Genomic DNA, 19,272 nt, shown 5'->3' on the forward strand with positions numbered 1-19,272 from the left:
TGTGTGTGTGTGTGTGTGTGTGTGTGTGTGTGTGTGTGTGTGTGTGTGTGTGTGTGTGTTGGGGAGAGTGGAGATTGAGCAGTTGTGGGAACATAACAGAGTAGAGGATGAACATTCACATTTCAGAGACAGAATTTAATATATCAAACTATACCATTCCTTAGGATGGTTGGTTGCCTAGTGATCTTTTTTAGTTTCAAAAAGCATTTTACTCTAGAAGTCAACTGTCTTTATCTGCTTAAATTGACTGTTTTTCTAATCAGCCAGTTTAGAGAGGAGGTAAAAGGATGAGACCTAGGACATTTCCTTGGATATCCACAGAGATATAATGAGAAATTCTTACATGATCTGGATAGGGCTATGGACTGGACCTGTGATGCCATTGATATAAAGCTGGGATTCCATGAACTAGCATTTCAAAATATATTTTGATAACTGGATTTCAATATAATTGGATTCTTTTGTGATCATATGTATTATATTTTATGTATTTAAAAACATTTTGAGAAGGGATCCATAGATTTCATTAGACTGTCAAACTGACACAGGTAAATGTAAAAAAATCCCTTGTATACAGAGCTCCCAGGTGAAGAAACTCCCTCCATTAATGCAGATCCTCACCTTCTCTGTGATTTACAGTCTAGGGTTGACTAGAGTATTGAGAGAGTTCAAGTGACTTGCCTAGTATCACCCAGCTAATATGTTGGAGGCAAGACCTGAAACTAGAACTTTCCAGCTCTGAGACTTATTCTATTCACTATGTCTTACTTTTGCCCAGGGCAAAATCAGTTGAATGGAGATTTACAAACCCAACACCAGTTGGGTTCACTCTCAGTTGAGAGAGTGTTATGACTCCCAACGCCATGCTCTTAACCAAGCAATGAACATTTATTAAACAACTACTATGTGCAAACAGCTAGATAGAACAGTGGATAAAGTACTGGGCCTGAGATCAACTCAGACACCTCCTAGCTGTGTGACCCTAGGCAAGTCACTTCACCCTGCTTGCCTAGAGAAGGAAATGGTGAACTATTCCAGTATCTCTGCCAAGAAAACCCTAAATGGTGTCACAAAGAGTTAGACACAACTGAAAAACAACACAGCAACATGTGCAGGACACTCTGTTTGATACTAAGGATATGAAGATAAAAATGCCATAACTCCTGCCTTCAAGAAACTTACATTCTACAGGAGCTTTTATAGCAGTGACAAGAAGTACTATCTGCACTATAAATACACAACCTCCAGCTAGTGGAGAGCCTATCTGCCATTCTCTGAAACAGACAAATAGCAGGGAACTTATCAGAATTACTCTATACTTTCTTTTTCCCTCTCAACTAAATTTTTTTCCAGATTCAAGAATGGAGGAAAAACAGTGGGAGAATGCAGATCCCAGGAAAGGGCCCCAGTGGTGATGGTGCCCTGTGGATAGCAGATGTGGTAGCCCAGAGGTTGTAGAAATGGTGGCCTGGGGCTAGTGGAGGACTTTGAGGGACAGAGGGACAAAAGACCACCAGGGGCAGGAAATGCAAAGGTCTCGACCATCCTAACCAAACTGGGCCATTTGTCCAACTCATTAATTAATGGGTTGGGTTACCTGTATATAGAGAACTTCTAACTCCAAGGAGCTCTTTCTATGACTTCAGGGTCCTTGATGGTGAAATGTGGATGAACTGGGCACAGAGGCCCCTTCTATCTCTCACATTCCGAGCTTCTGTGGCTCTGAGAACATTGCATCATACCTGAACATCCCTTTGTATTTATGAAATGCCTCAAAATCTGTTCATCAGCATTTTTCCCCATCTTGCCTGAAATAAGAAAATCCTCATCTTCCCTATTCCTTTCTTTAGGCATGGTACAGGAATATGAGCTGTTACTTCAGGTAATCTATCAACATTCAGCTCAAAAAAGAAAATTTCAGAATTTTCTGAAGGACCTGAAACCTCAATACTCCTGGCCAAATGGGACATTGGAAATTATCAGAAAGAAAGCTACTACATGTGAGCCAACTCTCTTCTGTTCAGGATTGGTCTGGGGAATGGATCAGTGTGGGTGAGCCCTAAATATTTAGAAGGGGGTAAAACTTACCTGATATCATGTGGCACAGTGGATAGATCATTGAGGTTGGAACTATGAAGAACTGAGTTCAAAATCTGCCTTAGAAACTTGATAAATGTGTGACACCAGACAAGTCATTTAGCCTCTCAGCTCAGTTTTCCTATTTGTAAAATGAAGGGATTTGCCTTAATAGCTTCTAAGGTCCCTTCTAGCTTTAAATCTATTATAATCTGCCCTTCTCACCTTTTAAGATTCACTCCTTCACTTTCAGAGCCCTATCCTACAGAGTCTGACCTGCCTGATGCAGGACATTCATATGTTATCCCAACCTCCCCAGTAATTACCAAAATCCCTAAGGTACTAAACCCTAAAAACCCCTAACTTTCCCAAGTGGTGGCCTTTGTTATTTTCTGGTCACTTAGAGTTCATGACTGCCGAGCTCTGGTTTCCCTTTATTCCTCTTCCCCATTGAAACTTCCTTACCTTATGTAATTAATGACCGACAGTCAGTCAACAAACATTTATTAAGACCTTATTATGTGCCAGGCATTTTATATACATCATTTCATTTGAGCCCCACAACAATCCCAAAAGATGAGCACTTGAATTTCTATTTTACAAATAAGGAAACTGAAACTTGGAATTATGAAGGATTTGTCCCAGTCACACAGATTGTAAATGGCAACTGCTAAATCTGAACCTAGGTCTTCCTGATGCCAAATAAAACACTCTTTTCACTATCCCATGCTGCCTTTCCAATATCCTAATGGCTCGGCTAGTGTTGTGTGCCAATATGAGTAAATTATTTCATCATTAATGTATGCTAATGGCAACAGGTGCAAGGAGATGCCCCAGGGCCTTCCCTTATGCCGGGTAATACTTGTATATTTTCATGTTTGTCTTATGAAACCCAACTTTTCTGGTCTGACATAAGAAAACAACTCTAATAGCGGGAATTCTAAGTCAAGTAGAACCAAAAGTCAACAATACCATGGCAAGAGAGGGTAAGAACTGCTTGTTCTGCTTAGAAACAAGGTTAGCCCTATATGTGGGGATTATACTCTGGTAGAATCATGACCAAAGAGAATCTCCTTATTTGCAGAGAAATGATCTGGATCCCACCAAATAAACAGCATAATTCATATATATTACTTTCCATCACCCTTTCGTGGCAAACAATGTCCAACGAGCATACTTATCCTTGCCCTGAGATTGTGGTTCCTCTGTTGTAATAATTGAATCTGTTAAGTTGAGCTTTTACCCTGCTTGAAGCCTTCCTACTTTGATAACTGGTTCCATTCCTTAAGTTAGTGGAATATAGGACCATAGATTTTAAACTGAAAAGGATTTTAGAGACCATCTCTTCCAACCTCTTATTTTACAAACATGGAAACTGAGGACCAGAAGAATTAAGTGATTTGTCCAAGGTCACAGAGACACAAAGAAGAGCCAGGATTTAGATTTGGGTCCTCTGACTCCAAATCTAGTTGTCTTTCTCCTGGATTGAGTGACTCAGTTCATATAAAACATTCTATTCTTAGTGATTAGAGATTTGCATGTCAGACCTTTTGAAAATTCCAACCTTCCTTTCTTTGAGATAAAATTTGTTAGCACCACTCATAATAGGTGCTTAATAGACACTTGTTCTAGGGCATATGGGAATATATTTTGCATGACTTTACATGTTTAATTGATACCATATTGCTTAGGTGGGGTGGGAGAAGGGTGAGAGAGAGGGAGAGAACTAGCAACTTAACATTTTTTAAAACAAATGTTAAAAAATTTTTACATGTCATTGGGAAGTATTTAAGTAACTTAATAAAAATGTATTTAAAAAATAAATACTTATTCTCTTATTCCTTCCTCCTTCTATGCAGATTGTAGCATCCTGAATGGCACCCTGAGATGTGCTTGTGAAGACGGTTACCATTGGTTTTCTCACACTTGCCTGGATCCCAGGAGATGCCACCTTAACAAGACAGGGGCACATCAAAGCTGTGACTGTCGGTTGGACAATCTTCATGACAGCATCAACTTCTGTGAGAGGACAAGTAAGATCATAGATTAGGGTAGAATACTTGGAGGCAAGAATGGGAGAAACTTTCCTCTAAGCTAGGGTGGGGTGGGAGGTGGTAAGGGAGGGAGAATGTTCATATTCTTTCCTCCTGTGGTGCCTTTGACACCAATACTTTCTTCCTCATTTTACCAGTGACCCCTAAGGGATAGCTACTGGTAGCCAGAGAATGCAATAGCTTGCCATGGCCAAGATAGGGCCACAGCTGGGCAGCATGGTTTCCACAAAATACACTGGGTTTGAAGTCAAAGGACATGGGTTCATATCTGTTCTGCCTGTTTACTACTCAAAGGATGCTGGACAAGTCACTCTGCCTTTCTGAGCCTCAGTTTCCTCATCTATAAAAAAAAGAAAGTTGGACCCCATGATTTCTAAGGTGCCTTTCAGCTCTAAATCTATGACCCTATGTAGATACAGCCATACTAGGAAAACATTTAAACCTTGTTGCTGTATCTCCTGGCATCTTCCCCCCCATTCCTTCCTACCACTACTGATTCCCAAAGGATGAGGAAGAGGAATGAGGAGCATGGAGTAAGTCAGTTAAAATAAAATTTAAAAAGACCAGAGCAAAGCAGAGATTAAGAATTAGGTGCTAGAGGCCAGTATTGGCCGAGAGCACCACTGTCAACTCAGTGATGGGTTTTAGCAGAGGGTGAATTAAGTGAATATTTAGGACTTCATGGTTTGAGTGACATTATGGAACTGCTCCATGACCAGTCCAATGGTTCAAGCTAGTTTCAGTTGCTACTTGCCAGCATGGGTCAGAGAACGTGGGAGACTCAGCTTAAGCAGGATCATGGGTTCCCAAAGTGGGTGATACCACCCCCTAGAGGGCCCTGGAATGATCTAGGAGGGCAGTAATAGCCTCAGGTGCAATTGGGGGGTGTTGAATAAAAATAAGGGAGTGGTGGAAGCATAAGGAAAGAAAAGAAGATAAGAAAATTTTGAAAAACTATTTGTACATATTTCATCTGTTGTATAACAGAGTTAAAGTTGTAGTGATTACATATAAATAAACACACAAAATGCAAGTTATAACTGATCAGTGGTCAAGTCCACTGATAGGTCTTAACAAGCAAGTATTGGCAGGCTAGTGTTGCACTTGTTGGGAAGTCCAGCATGTATCTACAGGAATATGTGTATGTAATGACTTGTTTACAATACAATACTATATGGTTATGTGATGCAATATTGTGTTATCAAAATGTCAATGCAGGAAAAAACCCACAAAGTTACAATAAATTACTAAATTTAAGATAGGACACTTAAAATATATATATGCATATATATATTTTTTTTCTTTTTGAAATGATGCAAATTTTAAAAAAAAGATTGTTAAAGCATTAAAGATAGTAGATTTCCAATGGGGTGCTGCATAATTTTTTTTAAAGTGGTTGGTAGGCCAAATAAGTTTGGGAACCTGTGTTCTACATGACACCTTTATTGGTTCTCCCATCCATTACACAATCTTTCCCCAAACTTCCTTGTATTCATTTGAAAATATTATGTAGATAATTATATATGTGCATGTTGTCTCCCTTATTAGAATATAAGATTTTTGAGAACAGTGGATGATTCACTTTTGTTTTTACCACCCCTATGATGCCTGGCAAATAGCAAGTGCTTAATAAATGCTTGTTAATTAACTGAGCAATTAATTATCTCTGAAACTTTGAGCAATTCACAGCCTCTCTGAGCTTCAGCTTTCTCATCCATATAATGATAGGGTTAGACCAGGATCATAAATCTGACTGAGAGAAGAGCGCTGATAAGCCATCTAGTCCAATCTCTTCATTTCCCAAATGAAGAAAATAAAATCTAAGGAGGTTAAATAATGGATCTCTAATGTCCTTTCTACCTCTAAGATTCTAAATTCTATGATCTATTCGTGGGGCAGTTAGGAGACTATCCAGACTGGAATGGAAGGGACATATTGGAAAATAATGAAAGATGAAGTAGAATGAGGCCAGTTAAATGAGAGCCTTAAATGCCAAGCATTGCTCCAAGAGACCATAGGAAGAAAGTCATTATAGTTGTTTGTTTGTTTGCTTTTTTAAAGTAAAGGAGTGACATGAAAGTAGTGTTTCAAAAAAATTAATCTTGCAAAAATATGTAGACTGGATTAGAATAAGCTAGAGACTTGGAAGCAGGGCTGGGGTGGGAAGAACAAGAACAATTAAAGATCTATTTTAGTAATTCGTGTGCTCATTTTGGCTAAACTTTTTTAATGGTTCCATTACAAACAATATGATAGAAAGGACTACTATAGTGACAAGAACAGAGATCAAAGGGAAACGCTGCTCCCCTCACCCACTACCTGGCCCAAGCTAAATTGCAGGAATGTCCAAGTAAAGCATAGGAGAGAATTTCAATTGATCTTTTTAAACCTATCCCATTTCCCAAAGTTGTCCCCAATGTTGATGAACCATTGATTTCTTCTCTTTTCCTCTGAATCCAACTTTACTGTAAGCTCTATAAAATTTAAGAGGAATCTTTTTATGAATATGGAGGTGTTAAATCAAATGTAACCCTTTTGTTAAGATGGTTGTGCCATGGAAAGTCCAAAAAATCTCAGGGCTTTCACATTTTTCTTGGCTCAAATTCCCAACCAGAAACTTTGGGAAAACCCACTAGGCTGTTATCAATTCCCTAATTAAAATGTAAACTATCCATAATGTATTGAAAGGATGTTTTAAAAGAAAAATCAACAAACCATTTCTGTTTGTGTAACCAGGTTAAAATTCCCTGTCTGCCTCTTATAGTCTATGTGATCATGGGCAAAGTCTTAACCTCTCCAGGCTCCAATTTCCTAGTTTTGGACAAGGTAGCTACAATATATTTATGTATCTATGTCTATTTCTATATTATATCTGTCTATCTAGCTAACTAGCTATTTATCTCTATTTTTTCAATTAGAGGCAGTGTGGCATAGTGCATAGAAACCTGTTCTCAAAGCCATTAAGACCTGGGTTCCAATACCATCTCTAACATATAGTAGCTATGTGGCTTTGGTCAAGTCACCTAACTTCTCTTTAGGCATCTCTCTAAGACTATAAAGTTACAGAGGAAGAGTCAACCATATTGGTAGAAAGAGGTCCCTTACTTGGAAGTTTCCTATACCAAAGATATTACAGGTCCAATCTCTATCTATCTATCTATCTGTCATTCATCTATCATTTATCTATCATTTATCTATCATTCATCTATCCATCACTTACCTATCATCTATCCATCTATCATTTATCTATCATTCATCTATCTATTATCCATCTATCATTTATCTACCTGCATATGTGTGTGTAAAGTATATAAATATACCACACATACACACATATATACAGATAGTATATATATATATATATATACTATACACACATATATGTGTATGTATGTATGTATATATCGTACACATACATATGCAACAGACAAATTAGAATGACTCTGAGGGCCCTATTCTTTGTTATAATATGTGAGTGAAGAATCTTTTTATATTAGAATGGTAACTTCTCTGGCTTGACCCACTCCCGTGAAGCAGAGAGATATCATAGAAAGAAACACTATATTTGGAGTAAAGAGAACTGGATTCTAATCCTGGCTCTTCCTCAATACCTATCTTGACTTGGAAAAGTTCATTTCACAGCTCAGAATCACAGACACTCAGAGTTGAGAAATTCCTCAGAGACCACAGAGCCAATCCCTGCCTGAACAAGAATGAATGACCCCTACAAAAGGCCTGATAAGGAGTCATGCAGCCTTTGGCCAGAGATCTCTAATGAGGAGGAATCCACTCCCCTCCTGGACAGTACTGATTTGGAATCACTGTGGGTAGTTCTGTTAGGACATCTTTCTTTGTATCAAACCTAAATTTGCCTCAAAGTAAATTCTGTCTTGCTCCTAGTTTTGATACCTCAAAGCCACAAAATAAGGCTATTCCCTCTCAGACTTGATAGCCCTTCAAATACTTGAAGGTGGATATTAAGCTTCCCTGCCTACAAGTGTTTTCCTTTCTGTCCCCATTTCCTTCAAAAAATTCTTATATAGCCCCATCTCAAGGTCCCTTAGCACCCTGGTTGCCATTCCCTGGATATTCTCCAGCTTGCAGTTTTTCCTAAAATGTGACACCCCAAATGGAACATGATTATTCCACAAAGGGCAAAATAAAGGAAGATTATCCCCTTCTTGATTTTGGATATGCTGCTTTTCTTTTCGCTTAGGCAATTGGGGTTAAACGACTTGCCCAAGGTCACACAGCTAGTAAGTGTCAAGCGCCCTGAGGCTAGACTTGAACTCAGGTCCTCCTGACTCCAAGGCCAGAGCTCTATCCACTGCACCACCTAGCTGCCCCTGATATGCTGCTTTTCTTAATTCAACCTAAGATGGTGTTAATTTAGTAATATTGCACTCTTGACTCACATTGAGCTTATAGGCCACTGAAACCCCTAGACCTTTTTCAGATGGTCTAGCTAAGCCTTTTCCATCTTGTACTTTGAAAGTTTATTTTTTAAATTGTAAATTTTTTAAAGTGTAAAATTTTACATTTTATCACTATTAATTTTTTTTAGATTTAGTCCAACATTCAAGCCTGTTGAGATTTTTTTTTGGATTCTGATGTGTTCTTTATTATCTATAAATGTGATGATCTTTACCCTCTTCATTGACATAAATGATAAATAGCATGAGATCAAACATGCCCTAGTAATACTCCACCAGAAATTCTCTTCTGTGGTGACATTGAACCATTGATGACTACTCTTTGGATCTTGCCATTGAATTATATGCACCTCTTCTCATCTAGCCTACATCTTTTCATCTTGCCCTCAAGAATAGCATGCAAGCCTTCATCAAATGTTTCCCTAAATTTTAGGTAAATTTTATCTACAGAATTTCCCTGATCTACCAGGCTATTAACCTTTAGAAAACAGGAAATGAGGTGGGCGTGACAAGATCTGATTTTAATAAAGCTATGCTGGTTTTTTTGTGATCATTACTTCCTTTTCTAAGTATGCACTAACTATCCCATTCAATAATACATTTTGGAATTTTTCTGAGATCAAAGGCAATAACACTGGCCTGTATTTTTCACAGACTCCATTCTTCCCCTCCTCCCCCTTATTTTTTTAAATCATACCATCACAGGCTTTTCTCCAATCCTGCAATGCCTCTCCTGTCCTTAGGATCTTTTAAAGATTTCTGATAGTGACTCAGCAATCTAAAGTATCAACTCTTTCTGTAATTTGTAGTTTTTTGGACTAGGCAACATATTTACTAAGATCGGCTAGGTGCCTTCTTACCACCGTCCTACTCATCTTCACAGAATTACAGAATTGTAGTGTTAGGAGCAGATTCATTCACCATCTAGTCATTTTAAAAAAAGAAACTCCGCTATAATGTAGCTAACAAGTTGTCACTCTGCCTTTGATTAAACACCTCCGAAGCGGAAGAACTCACAACTTCTGGAGGCTGCCTATCCCACTTTGGGACTATAAATGTTAACAAGTTTTTCCTAATATGAATCCTCAGTTTGCATCTTGGGTACTTCCATCCACTTTTACTCCTCAGTTAACAAACAGAATGATTCCAAACTCTCTTCCATATGACATCTCTTCAGAGACTCAGAGATACCTATCACGTGCTCCTTCACCTTGCGTCTTCTCCAGGTTAAATATGCCTGCTTCCTTCCACATATCCTGATAGGGATGGATTCAAAGCCCTTCACCATCCTGACTGCTTTCCTTCAGACACTTTCTGGTTTAACAATTTCCTTCCTTAATTGTGGTACCCAGAACTCCCCGTTTTTGCCCTGTTCTTTCCAATCCAATAATCGTAGGAGCATGGATCTAGAGCTGGGAAGGCCATCTCATCCACCCCTGCCCACCCCTTTATTTTGCAGTTGAGGGAAAATGATGCTCAATGGAAGTCAAGTGACCTGCCCAAGGTTATTAACGTATTAATAATCTCTAGCATTTTTATATAACTTTAAGGTTTACAAAGCACTTTACAAATATGTATCCTCACAACTCTCCTGGGAGGTAGGTGCTCTTATTATCCCCATTTTACAGATGGGGAGTCTGAGGTAGAAAGCAGTTAAATGACTTGCCCAGGGTCACACAGCTAAGAAGTGTCTGAATCCAGATTTGAACTCAGGTCTTCATTACTCTAGGTCCAAGTCTTTATCGGCTATATCATCTAGCAGCCTAAGAATAGTAAGTATTAGGGGGCTGGAGGTATAGAATTTAGGACTAAAAACTATAAAAAATGTTGAAAATTATTTTAGCGTATAATTGGGGGAAAAATAAAATAAATTAAATGACTGGAAAAAAATAGTAAGTATTAAAGACAAGATTTGAACCTAACACTAAGCCAGTTCTTTCCATTGTACCCCCACTACCCTAGAGCAAACAGAAGCAAAACCATAGTTTAGCACCTTGGTCTTTTGTTATTGTCACTCCATCTATCCCAAGCAATGTTCTTATCATTTCTTTGATCCTCCTTTTTTCCCCAGCATAATTAAAAACCTAAACCAAACCACCACCACCCCCCAAAAAAATCCAACCCTATATGTTGTACTTAGCTTTTCTCGTCAGAATTAATTTAAAATGCTGGAGTTGGACTGTTGTTGTTGGTGAGTTGTTTTCAGTTGCGTCTGACTCTTCATGACCCTGTTTGGGGTTTTCTTGGCAAAGACTGGAGTAGTGTGCCATTTCTTTCTCCAGCCTTTTTCACAGATGAGGAAACTGAGGAAAAGAGAGTTAAGTGACTTGCCTAGGGTCACTCAGCTACTAAATATCTGAGGCTGGATTTAAACTCAGAAAGATGAGTCTACCTAACTCCAGGTTTGGTGCTCTATTCGTTGTATCACCTCTATATTCAATAACATCTATAAAATCCCATGTTTAATATGTCTGCTGTGCTATCCTCCAACAGTATGTTCCCCTTTCACAATGATGGAGTAGCATTCTGGAAATATGACTGTGATTTTTCATTACGAAGTGTGAATTGTGACATTTTACAAGTGAGATTCTTATACTTTTGACTTTCTAGACAGCGCTGGCTACCTATCTCAATAAAGAGTGGCTCCCTATTATTTCTAAGATTAAATATAAACTCAGCCAGGCAAGTTAAGGCCTTCCACAATCTAGATCCTACTTATATTTCCAACCTAATTTCTCATTACTCCCCTAAAGGATCCATTTTAGACTCCAGCCAAACGAGACTGTTAGTTATTCCCTAATATCATTCCATTTGCTATGACCATATCCTTACCTTATCATCCTCCATACTTGAAACATACTCCCTTCTTATCTATCTCCACTTACTGAAAGATCTATTTTCAAAGCCCTGTTGTTACACTCACAATTCCTACACTTTCTCAGACCAAAACATCTTTCTCTGGCTACAGTTTTGCAATTTTTGTTGTCCCGCACTATTAGAATATAAACTCCTTGAGGGACTGTCTCACTTTCACATCAAGACTTTATATCAATACCCCCAGTGCTCAGCCAGGAAGACCTGGGTTCAACTCTTGATTCTTACATGTTTTGCTTGGATGACTCTGTATGCTAAAGTCACTTAATTTTTCATTGCCCCCTGATGACTCTCTTAAGTATGTAAAACTTTAGAGAAGTTGCCAACTATCAGCAGAGGGAGTTTCTCATCTAGGAGTTCCTTGTATAAATGAAATCACAGATCTACTCTCCATTCCTCCTTTTTTCTCTATGCCACCCAGACCCCAAATTGAATTTAAGCCCCTTGTGGGCAGGTTTGAGTTTTTTTTTCTGCCTTTGCATTTTTTATACCTACCATGGTAACATGCTATGTTTCACATAATAAGAATGATAAATGCTCATTGGATTAGACTGAATAGGACAGAATAGGCTTAAACAAATTAATGAAGTTCTAATGGTGAAATTCCAAACATAGGGAAAGCTTGATGTGGGAGATATTTAGAGGCAGAAATGGCTTCCCAGTGCCCATAAACTATACCATGTAGGTTGCCACATATATTCCCTACTTACTTCTGCTTCACTGACCGCACTAAAGTCTGACTGTGTGAATCACAACAGAATGTGGCAAGTCCTCAAAGACATAGGACTTTGTGTGTGTGTGTGTGTGTGTGTGTGTGTGTGTGTGTGTGTGTGTGTGAAGGGCAGGCCTAACTTGAGCACCCTGTTAATTCAGATTTGAAAGGGAATAAATCACAAGTCATCTTACTTATCTCCTGAGGAACACTGTTAGAAACAAACATGGAACAACTGATTGGTTAAAAATTGGAAGAGGACTATGACAGACATATATTGTCATCTTATTTATTTAACTTAAATGTAATGCACATCATGTAAAATGCCAGGATAGATGAATCAAAAGCCAGAATTAAGGTTTCCAGGAGAAATATTAACAATCTCACATATGTGGACTCTACCACTTGGATGGCAAAAAGTGAAGAAGAATGAAGAAGCTTCTTGATGAAGGTGAAAGAGGAAAGTGTAAAAGCTGACCTGAAACTTAATATAAAAAAACAAACAAACAAACAAACAAACAACTAAGACCATAGCAACTGGTCCCATTACTTTCTGGCAAATGAGACAAAAGAAATGGAAGCAGTATCAGATTTTATATTCTTGAGTTCAAATATCACTGTAGATGGCAACTGCAGCTGTGAAATTAAAAGATGCTTGCTTCTCGGAAAGAAAGCTATGGCAAATCTGGACAGTATACTAAAAAGCAGAGTTATCACCTTGCCTTCAAAGGTCCATATAATCAAAGCTATGGTTTTTCTAATTACAAAATGCATGGCTGTGGGAGTTAGACTATGAGTAAAGCTGAGGGCCAGCAGAATTGATGCTTTTGAATTGTGATGCTGGGGAAGACTTTTGAGAATCCTTTGTATAACAAAGAGATCAAGTAAGTCAGTACTTAAAGAAATTAATTCAGATTATTCATGGGAAAGTCACATACTGAAGTTAAAGCTCAAATACTTTGGCCACATAATGGGATGTCGGGACTCACTGGAAAAGGCCCTAATGTTGGGAAAGATTGAAAGCAAAAGGAAAAGGGGACAGCAGAGGATGAGATGGATAGATAGTGTCATGCACTCAAGGAACATGAGCTTGGACAGACTTCAAAAGAACAGTAGAAGATAGAAGGGCTTGGTGTGCTATGGTCCATGGGGTCACAAAGAGTAAGATACGGCTGAATGACTGAACAACATTATTTCATAACACTTTCCATTTTTTAGAACTATCCCTAACTCTGTGATTGAAAATTCTAGATAAAAACTGTCCTCAGAATCAGGCTATTGATTTAGCTAATGGATGTGAAAGCACTTTAAAGCTGTAAAGCAACCTAGAAATTAAGGTTATTGTTGTTAGGATTAATTTGATTTTAGAACCATCATCCAAAGAAACTGAAATATGGCTTACAAAGGTCGGTAGATATTGAACAGATGTGTTGACAAAGCCTACTGCTTCAATTTTGTGTTAACTCTAAACTCCAGTATACAAATTTTCATTAAAATCTCTTTCTCTCTCTTTCTTGAATTTCACAGAAATTTTTGGCACTTTTAAAATTCGTGAGAAATTTAGAAAAGATCTCCTGAATTCATCATCTATACTCTACTCCAACTACACAACTGGCATTGAAATCCAAGTAAGCATTTTCTCATTTGGCAGGGAGGGAGGACATTGGTAAGATTCTTGTTTGTGTATTGTTTGGACTAGATAAAATCCCCTCCTGATTTTGAGACTCTGTGATTCTCTATTCATTATATAATGAAATGATTGTAGGTAGATGCATAGATGTACATATGCACAAAGCTATACCCATACATGTTGATGTGTATCTGTATTTATATCTGTAGCTATCTCTATCTTTGTATCTATGATTATATCTGTACCTAGATGTCTGCTTTTTTCATAATTATTTTTATTTTGTCCATCGGTAAAACTAGCAGGGGTTCTTAATAGTTTTTTTTTTGTCTGTTGGGGCAGGCCTAACTTTAGTGCTCTGTTAATTCAGATTTGATGTTGAGACAAAATAAATCACAAGTTATTGAACAGTTAACAGAAGAAGGCAGACTTTGCCCTAACACAGCAAGGATATATACCACACGCTTTCAAAGGCAGCTTCTCTAGATGCAGCTCCCCTCATCTCCAAACATTAATTGATCTCCTCAGCAGGACCAGGTGTGGTGGCTGGCAGATCTTGAGAAATCCATCAAGTTGTAAGGGCTCTGACTCCATGTAGGTGGAACTTTTTATGTCCTTAGGTGAGTCAAAGGAGGCAAGGACCAATCAAATCACAAGGACAGCTTTGTTGCTTTTTGTTGTTGTGAAGTTATTTCAGTTGTATCTGACTGCTTGTGATCCCATTTGAGGTTTTCTTGGCAGATACTGGAAACTACTGGAGTGGTTTGGTATTTCTTTCTCTAGCTCATTTTACAGATGAGGAAATTGAGGCAAACAGGATTAAGTGACTTGCTCAGGGTCACACAGGTAGTAAGTGTCTGAGGCCAGATTTAAACTCAGGCCTTCCCAATTCCAAGCCCTGTGCTCCATCCACAGCACCACCTATCTGCCCCTTGTTGCTTTTTAGGAAAACTAATCCTTTTTACAAGGAATGGGGAAATCCTAGACCTGTCATAATATTATGGATTCTTTCGGCAGTCTGGTGAAGTTTATGGACGCATTCTCAAGATAATGTTTTTAAATAACTGAAGAAAATGCTAAATTTCAAGTAGAAGTTAGTGAAAACAAAGATGTAAATTGAGAGAGCCCCCCTGAAATCTATCTTTGAACCTCTTAAGAACCTATGATCTAGAGATAATTTGCTCTGCCCATAAATGCAATGTTCTTGAACTAATGTGATTTTATATCTGGGGCCTCATTCCTTATTATGGGAGTTTTGAACTTTCAGAATTTTGAACCAAAAATTTTTTGAGAGAGGAGAACTTTGTAACTATTTGTAATTCATTGATAAATTAATTTAAATTATAATCCCCTCCCAATCCCTCCAACTCCTATAATATTTTAGAGTCTTGTTACTTAGTGTTAAAATTAATGCTTAGGAAAATATAGCTCAGAAAACAGAGATTAAAATTCATAAATATTCATTTAGCTTGATAGGCTGGCTAGGAAAACTTTGATGTTTCAGGGAGGTGACCTTGAGTTGTCCAAATATAAAGCAGTGAAGTGTAAATTCCAGTAGGTCAAACAAATTGGGAAGATTTCAAGTATAATCCATGTATTCAAAGTGTCGAATATCTATGAACCAACTCAGCTAAATTTTGAGAAAGACTTATCACAAGATTGATCAGAGGATAATTACTTAATTTACCAGACAAGTCATGGAGACTACTTATTAAGACACAGAAAGACTTAGATATACCTTGAGGGAATATTCACACTAATAGTAACTTTACGGGGTCTGGGAAAGGCTAAAATACCAGCAATTGAAAAAAGGTCAAACACTCTTTGCCAGATTGAATTAGGTGAAGCAGCATGTGGTAATAGAATAGCCTCTGGTTCAGGAGCCAGGAGATCAGGATTTTAGTTTTTCTTTCCTTCTGTGAAATCTTAAAACTATTATTTAAACTTCCCAAACCTCAGTTTCCCCATCTGTAAAATAAGAGAACCAGATAAAATGATTCCCTAAGGTTCCTCTTATTTCTGAAAGTTTATGATTGTATATAACATAATAACATCAAGAAACTATTTATGAAGTTTCATAAGCTTTCATTAATTATGGTTTTTATAAGCTTTATTACTGAAAGAGGAAAGTAAACAAAGGCTTCAAATGTCCCTAATATGGAAGCAAATATGCCATAGGAAAAAAAAAAATCGTCCTCTTGTCACTCTGTTCCTTACTCTCTGGGCTATAACCTCAATAAAAGCTTTTTTGGCCAACTGCCATGTTTTTATTTTCTCTGTGATCTCTTTTGGAGAGCAAACATAGTCACTTAATTTATGTATCTATTTCTAAAGAAAACATACCCACATGATGGCTTTTAAATGTGTTATAATGATTGTCTTAAAAAAAATCTAGTGTCCATCCCTGATACTTTCTTAGACTTGCACATAGTAAGTGCTCAATAAATATTGGTTGGTTGTTCCATTTTTACCACCTGGGTATTTGTATTTTGAAATTAGTTGATTTTTTTCTGTTTTTTTTTTCTTTTTAGGCAATTGGGGTTAAGTGACTTGCCCAGGGTCACACAGCTAGTAAGCGTAAAGTGTTTGGTCTGAGGCTGGATTTGAACTCAGGTCCTCCCAACTTCAGGGCTGGTGCTCTATCCACTGAGCCACCTAGCAGCCCCGAAATTAGTTGATTTTTGTCCATTTCTTTTGTACATTTTTAAAATTTATTCATTCATTCAATAAGTATTACTGAATACTTACTGGAATAACTACATGATGTAGTATTTCTCTCTCAAATACTCTATGGATGTCAGGAGATCAGGGTTCTGGCCCTGACTCTGTTTACTATGGGACCTTGAGCAGCTCAGCCCCTCTCTCTAGGCCTTAGTTCACTTGCCTATAAATTGAGGGAATCATACAGAATATTCTTAAAAGTCACCGCCATTTCTAAATTTTTTGATATACTAAGTAGAAAGGGAGATATGATGATAAATACATTTGAGTGCCACTAAAGACATCTTGACAGTTGGAGGTATATTTATGGTGATGTCAATTTTTTTGCTCATGGCACAGTAAAAAAATATACTGTATTATTATATATTGTATTACTATTATTATTATACTGTAAAGAAGAAAGATAGGAGACCCATATGTGCAATTGCAAGTGAGATTCCATACAATTTGTGGCTTATCTAGCCCAAACTTGGAGTTCATTCCTATACCAAAACACCTGCTTTGAGAACCATTGAACTATAGAAATGAACTTTCATGAGCTTGCTAATAGCTAGTATTTATATAGCACCTACTATGTGCTAGATGCTTTACAAATATCTCATTTGATCCTCACAACAACCGTAGGAGGTAGATGCTACTATAATCTTTATTTCACAGTTGAGGAAACTGAGTGACCTAAAGATCACATAGCCAGTAAGTATCTGAGGCAGGATCTGAACTCACATTTTCCTGACTCCAGAACCAGCACTCTATCCACTGTGCCACCTAGCGACTTCCACCTGTTGAATGGTGAAATGGGAGTAAATTTGTAGGAATTTCAGTTCATGAGTAGGATAGAGACCATGACATATGAGAGTTGGTTGAAGAAAATGAAAGTGTTTAGCCTGGAAGAGACTTACGGTAACTGTCTTGTTGTGTTTGAAAGACAGTCACATTGAAGGGGGATTGTACTGGTTGGTTCCTCTGCAGAGGACAGAAGTAGGAACAATGAAAGGAAGTTGCTTATAGGCAGATTTCTTCTTGATATGAGGGAAAGTATCCTAACAATTTGTTCTGTCTAAAAGTGCAATGGGACACCTCAGGAAGTGGTGAGTTCCCCATCAGGCAGAGGCTGCATGACTAAGGACTTGTCAGGAATATTGTACAAGGTACCCTGTCTCGGGTATGAGTTGGCCTAGAATCAGGGATGGGGAACCTGTGGCCTTCTAGGTCCTTGGGTGCGGCCTTTTGACTGAGTCCAATAGAACAAATCTCTCTTATTAAGGGGATGTGTTCTGTGAAGTTTGGATTCAGTCAAAAGGTCACACTTGAGGACCTAGAGGGCCATAAGTGGCCTCAAGGCTGCAGGTTCCCCACCCCTAGGCCCTAGATGGTCTTTGATGTATTTTCTAACTTTGAGATAATGTGATTTTGTACATAGGACTATTCCCTAGAGAGGAATTCTGGACCCTGAACTTAAATACTGAGGAAAATTATGAAATTTCTCATGGAAATCTTCAGAAACTACTAGTTGGATTTTCTTCAGTTTAGGATGATTCAGATATGGTACTAAGAAATGGCAGTCAGGCTCACCCAAGTGATCTGCAAAAGTCTTTTCTAGAATTTAATTTAGTCATGAGATGAAAACTACTGCCTCCTTGTATCAGGGAAAAGGATTTGGCCTGAGTAAATGGGAGTACCCACCATCTAAACTAAATTCATCTCCCATTCTAGACTGTTATTGGCTTCTTCCTCCTACATATATATGTGTATGTGTATGTGTACATATATATATAATGTATATTTGTATGTATGTACGTATGCGTGTATATATACATGTATGTATATGTATATCTATATATGTATATCAATCTATATGTGTGTATATATGTATATATAGAGATATGTATATGTATATTTGTATGTGTATATATGCGTGTATATATACATATATATCTGTATGTGTATATCTATATGTGTATGTGTATATATATATATATGTGTGTGTGTGTGTGTGTGTGTATATATGTATAAAAGGGCAACTGTTGTGTGTTTTGTTTGTTTGATTTTGAGATCCTGCCCACTCTTTTTTCAGGCCTTTCTTGTTCATCTAGTTAATTTCCTGTCTGTCTCCACTGGTTATTCAAATGCCTTTCCCAGGCAAAGGGGATGAGATCAAAGTGTTGCCCTCTGTTCTCTTTCCCAGCTTAAGGAAGCCTACAAATGGGTTCCGGGTTTTGATTCTGTTCGTGTCACCCAGTTTCGGTAAGTAACACAATAGCCCCGGAAGGGTAGGCCCCTGGATTGCATAATGGGCTGCAAAATGTATATTGCATTCCTCAACGATTTTACAGAACTTGGTAAGAAGTCATCCTTTCAAATATTTATTTATTTATTTGTACATTCACCTATAAATCCATTCACTCGTCTATCACACATTTATTAAGTGCCTACTGGTTGTAAAAGCCTGTGCTAAATGTTTAAAAGGCTACAAAGAGGTGTAAGGCCTGGATTCTGCTGTTGTGGAGCTCATAGTCTCATAGAGAAGAAAAGACACATGCACAAACAATTACGATGTATTGTAGAATGGGAAAGTCCAGTGGGAGAGGGACAGGGAAGATAAGGCATAGAGGTTCATAAGATCACAACATCATAGATTTAAAGCATCTACAGATCTTGTGCCATATTGTCATTTCCCTTGGCGCTCAAGGCTGATGTCTGACCTGTAGCTTGGAGAGCTAACTGAACTAATATGTAAGTTTACAGTATCCTAGAGGATTTATATTTCATGCTATT

The 19,272-nt window shown here is 37.9% G+C and overlaps 1 protein-coding gene across 4 annotated transcripts in view; it reads left to right on the top strand.

Annotated features, from left to right (window-relative positions):
• Window positions 1-19,272, top strand: part of ADGRF1 (adhesion G protein-coupled receptor F1) — a 66,534-nt gene that overhangs the window by 23,229 nt on the left and 24,033 nt on the right. For all 4 annotated transcript variants that reach the window (XM_027838295.1, XM_027838294.1, XM_027838297.1 and 1 more), the window contains exons 4-7: window positions 1,851-2,000; window positions 3,936-4,109; window positions 13,677-13,777; window positions 18,683-18,741. In XM_027838295.1, the coding sequence (XP_027694096.1) occupies window positions 1,851-2,000; window positions 3,936-4,109; window positions 13,677-13,777; window positions 18,683-18,741 (484 nt within the window). The remainder of the gene's footprint in view (window positions 1-1,850; window positions 2,001-3,935; window positions 4,110-13,676; window positions 13,778-18,682; window positions 18,742-19,272) is intronic.

The sequence above is a fragment of the Vombatus ursinus genome, unplaced genomic scaffold (assembly GCF_900497805.2).
Source record: "Vombatus ursinus unplaced genomic scaffold, bare-nosed wombat genome assembly UNPS02014826.1, whole genome shotgun sequence".
NCBI classification, from domain to species: domain Eukaryota; kingdom Metazoa; phylum Chordata; class Mammalia; order Diprotodontia; family Vombatidae; genus Vombatus; species Vombatus ursinus.